At 39.0% G+C, this 4618-nt stretch overlaps 1 protein-coding gene across 1 annotated transcript; it reads left to right on the top strand.

Moving 5' to 3' along the window:
• The first annotated feature begins 325 nt into the window (after positions 1-325).
• Positions 326-1149, top strand: LOC117143775 (60S ribosomal protein L10a-2). The gene has a single exon (XM_033308603.1). It carries the CDS (start codon positions 416-418, stop codon positions 1064-1066), a length of 651 nt encoding a protein of 216 aa, XP_033164494.1. The 5' UTR covers positions 326-415; the 3' UTR covers positions 1067-1149.
• Positions 1150-4618: the final 3469 nt, after the last annotated feature.

Genomic DNA, 4618 nt, shown 5'->3' with positions numbered 1-4618 from the left:
TTTGGAATTTACAATTTCGCCGGTGGCGAAGTGCACTGGAGCCTCAGGTCGGAAAATCGATTGCAGTTTGGCCAATCAATTATGCACAGCCTGGAACCATAAGGACACAACGAGCTGCAGCACTGCAAGGAATTCGGCCAAGCGATTTATGAGTTTCTGCGAATTGAGCTAATGACTTTATAGATGCACAAAATAAATGAATCGACTTCAATTAAATTTGAAAGTTTAGGTAATAAGTGGTATTGTTTTAATATTTTCAACAATGGTTAGATATTAAATAACTTTGAAAAATGTGAATTTTGAATTGGTCAAAAGATACCCACATCTTAAATGTCTAGTAGACAGGTCCACAAAATACTCAATTTTTCTGTTAAATTGTTTAAATATTTTTGTTGCTCTCAGCTGTTCATAAATTATGGTGTCGAAAGTTTCTCGCGATGCGATTTACGCTGCTGTCAAAAATATCCTGCTTAACTCACAGGCCAAAGGACCAGACTGCCTGGAGACGGTGGAGCTGCAGATTGGGCTGAGGGACTATGATCCTGACAAATGCAAGCGGTTCCATGGAAGTATACTATTGCATCACCTGGCGGTTCCACAGCTAAAGGTCTGCGTCTTCGGGGATCAGGAGCACTGTTATGAGGCCAAAGCCATAGGAGTTGACTGCCTGGATGTGGAGGCTTTGAAAAGGCTGAACAAAGATCCCAAGTTGACAAAGAAGTTGTCCAAAGCTTATGATGTCTTCCTAGCCTCCGAATCGATAATCAAGCAGATCCCAAGGCTACTGAGTCCTGGGCTCACCAATGCGGGCAAGTTTCTCACTCCTTTGGCTCATGGGGAATCCATGAGCTACAAAATCAATATACTATCTACCAAAAAGAAGCATATGAAAAGGATGGAATGTCTTTCCGTTAATGTTGGCCATGTTGGCATGAACCCAGAGGAACTAGCTCGAAACATAGCAATATCGATCAACTTCTTAGTGTCCTTGCTGAAGGATAACTGGCAGAATGTGCGCTCACTTCATATAAAATCTTCCTTGGGCGTACCACTTCAACTCTATTGAATGTATCTTAATCGAAATATAAAGTGTAGTGTCTATTTGTGTGAAGTACGTGTGCAATAAAATATCCGTATTAGTATTGTTAAGTTTTACATAGGTATTTTTTTTCAACAAATATATTATCAGTTCAACCAGTGCAATCTACCACAACTAAGCCGATTTTTCAAAGCATTTTCTCAACTGTTTTTATATTTTTGTCTCCTTCGCTTTTTCCTCAAGTATTCGACAAAATCTCAGTAAGCTGTGACATAATTTCTTTGGCCTCACATCCCACTCTTTATTTGGCTTATGAGCAATCCCCTTTGTTAGCCCAGCGATATATTATAAATTTCTTCTCGAGTTTTCCGAGATGTGGTGGGGATTGGTCTAAGCCAAGCCGGGGAGATAAGACAAGTTCACGGCACATGCTGAGCACGCTAATCAGGAAGGCATTTTTATTGGGGATCCAGCAAGGAGGCAACAAATGTGCTGCGCTTGACTTATCCGCAATAATTATGGCTGTTTGTTGCTGCGTCGATAAGAACGTGGAAATAATTACGGCCTAGGCAAAAACTTTGATCCGGATGGGAAAACCGCCGCCAGATTGGCGCCTCCCATGAATACTGAAACTAAATTACAAATTGTAATATAGATTAAAAAATCAAAAGTACAGCAAGCCATGTTTCTTTATATTGTGGAAATAAAACAATTGTATTGGCACACTGTTGATTTAACTGATTTTATGTAAGTTTAAGCAACATATGTATTTTTAATGAATATTAATTCGGGTTTTCTTATCCAAAATGTCCCATTATTTTGGCCAAGTCTTTCTCAGCTGAAGCGAACTTTTGGTTTGCAAGCTGTATGGAAAATTTGTCATCCTGAAAAGAAGTTGCTAATTTCTTATTCAAATTAAATATGAGCGGCTGCTCCAGCCTTGGAGTTCTTGGAAAACATATCGGAAAACTCAATTACGAATTCATTTCGCTTGTCAACTTTGACATCCAGGCAAACAAAGTCGGAGAAACAGATATGTACGCACATCTAGGGGATGGCAAACGCTGTTACTAATTTCACCTTGTAAACATATTTTAACAAAGATGTCAACAACGTGTGATGCACACCCACACCCCAAAAACGGCGACTGATGAGGGCACAACAATTCCATCTGGCCAAGTGATATATGTCTTTCATATAGAAATACCATAAACAATGTCATTTGACATGCAAATTTATTTATGAAAATAACAGACGCAGGAAATACAGAAACAAAGCGTTGCGAGGAAACAAAAAATCACGCACACACGCCCGATGGAAAATGAGCTGCTGAGCTAAGGAAAAACCATGCGACAGCAAAGGGGAAAACCAGAAAGCGGCAAAAGATTCAAGGAAAAACCAAAAGGCTAAGGAAACGGCAAGAAAAGGAAATTCAAGCGTAAAGCGAAAGTAACTTAAGCAGCGGCAAACTGGGCAAATAAAGTGTGCTGACGATGGGTGGTTGGGGGGTTTGTTGGGTAAGGTCGTTGGGTGGGAGGGCAGTGGGCGGTTGAACCCGGACCACAAGGGGAAAGTTACGCCACTCACCCCCACACACACACACACGCACATGCTGAAAAATTCAACAGAATGTGGCATGGCAGATAATTTTTTGTGTATCGATCCCCATCTCAATCTCTTACCCATTGTTTTCCTGTACTGTCTTAATATTTCGGTTTAAGGGCATTACAATTTCCTCAGCGGGCACTGGAAGCTATTCAGCTTAACTTCCGGGAAGATTTAATAAGTGTTACTATTAAACCATTTTCGTAGCCTTTAACTGAACTATGATTTTCATGCAAGTGCAAAAATTCTCAATTCAAAGAGCAAGTGGTGTACAAAAGAGATCCATTAGACATTTTAATTCATTTTCAATGAAATTTATATGGTACCAAGAGCATCTCATATTCTGCTCAGTTTCATCTTAAATCATATGTCTCCTTCTGTTTTTCCTGTTGACTCGGGGCAAACAAGGAGGGGGTTGGGTGTGAGTAGGGGTCGGGGTCAGAACTCTCCAGTTGACCCAACTCCGATATCTTTATGCTTGATGCAGACAGCCAGGCGAAACAATATGTGTGCGCACAATATTTTGATAAGTGTAAGCAAAAATAAACATTCTGTGCAGGGAGAAGAAACCTCTGGAAAAAAGACAGTAGCTACAACACAGACAGAACCCAAAACTTGGACGAAAAACAAATGGAAAGTCGAGCCAAAGAAAATAGGGAAACTGATTTTCCTTCTTCTCCCGATTTCACTTAAGGGAATTCAGGGACATTGACCATTGTTGGGGAAAGTTTCAGACCAGCTCAAATTTTTTTTGTTTCGCTTATGCGTGAGTTTGCAAGTGTGGGGAAGTCCCTAGGTGAGGAATATGACTTTTTGAGTGAACTACTTTAGTTTTTATGACATTTGCAGACTTAACATGAGTAGGAATCAAAACGGAACACTACAAACTAGAAAAAGCGTCTTATAAATTTTACAATAATTACGTTCTCCCAGTACAAATAGTATTTTTCTTGATTGTTCATGGCCACTCAGTACGACTTAATTGTTAGTCCAAGTACGAATTTTTTGCAAGCCATCTAAGTCCGTTCTCTGGCATAAGCTTCTTCATCGTGGTTGACGAACAAAATATAATTAGGCATTTGCCGTATTTGTTTCAATCTGCGTCGCATAATATTAATATGCCAAACGGCACTCGTGGCGGCCGAATGCTCTTGGCCTGGCCAATAACCAAAGCTAATTTACTCAAGACGCCAGCGAAATGACCTCGCTATTTGTTTCGGCGATGGGGGCATAGCGCAAATTTGTGACCTAAATTATGACTGGATCGCATGTGAAAACGACCATTACATATATCACGTGATTCTGAAATTAAATTGAGCCGCTTGAAATGCAAATTTGGGTACAATCAAAAAGCATTTTCCGTGAATTTGCTGAATTATGGAAACAGAAATTGCACAAAACGAATCCTTCACATTTACACATTATTTGTTTCGCAGCCCCATCGACATATGTTAATGTTCTTCAAATTGCAAATTGGGTTGACTACTCAAATGGAATTTACATTCATTCTTCAAATTACAAGGGGCTGAAAGCAAATGGGATGCATTAATTATAATTATTTGTTTTCCTAATGGAAGTAGACATTTAAAGCAAATTTTATCAGTAAATGGAAGACTATACTATACTGTTGGCAAAACAAAATGCATTCACTTCTTATAATAAAATATGTTGATGCATGATGATCACTAATTTACAAATTTCAATTAGTGTTATGATGTCATTATGATGAGTTCTTGTTAGGGTGCTTATAATTTATTGATCGCTTTAGTTATATTATTTTAAATATTTAATATACCCAAATATGTTAGCCACGTAAAAGCAAAACACCCCTAATACCCATTCTTGCATCCACTTAGTCAGATTTCAACAGAATATGCGTAATATTTGCATAAAAATAACACCAACAACAACGCTCACGTCTCGGTTGAATGCTGATCGTGACTCCTGCTTCTTAATTTGAAATCCCCCACACAC

This window comes from Drosophila mauritiana, chromosome 3R (assembly GCF_004382145.1).
Source record: "Drosophila mauritiana strain mau12 chromosome 3R, ASM438214v1, whole genome shotgun sequence".
In the NCBI taxonomy this organism is placed as follows: Eukaryota; Metazoa; Arthropoda; class Insecta; order Diptera; family Drosophilidae; genus Drosophila; species Drosophila mauritiana.
This window is presented reverse-complemented; position numbering and strand designations above follow the sequence as displayed.

Excerpts from the sequence above, each read along its gene's own strand:
- LOC117143775 (XM_033308603.1), top strand. The coding sequence starts at position 416 with ATGGTGTCGAAAGTTTCTCGCGATGCGATTTACGCTGCTGTCAAAAAT.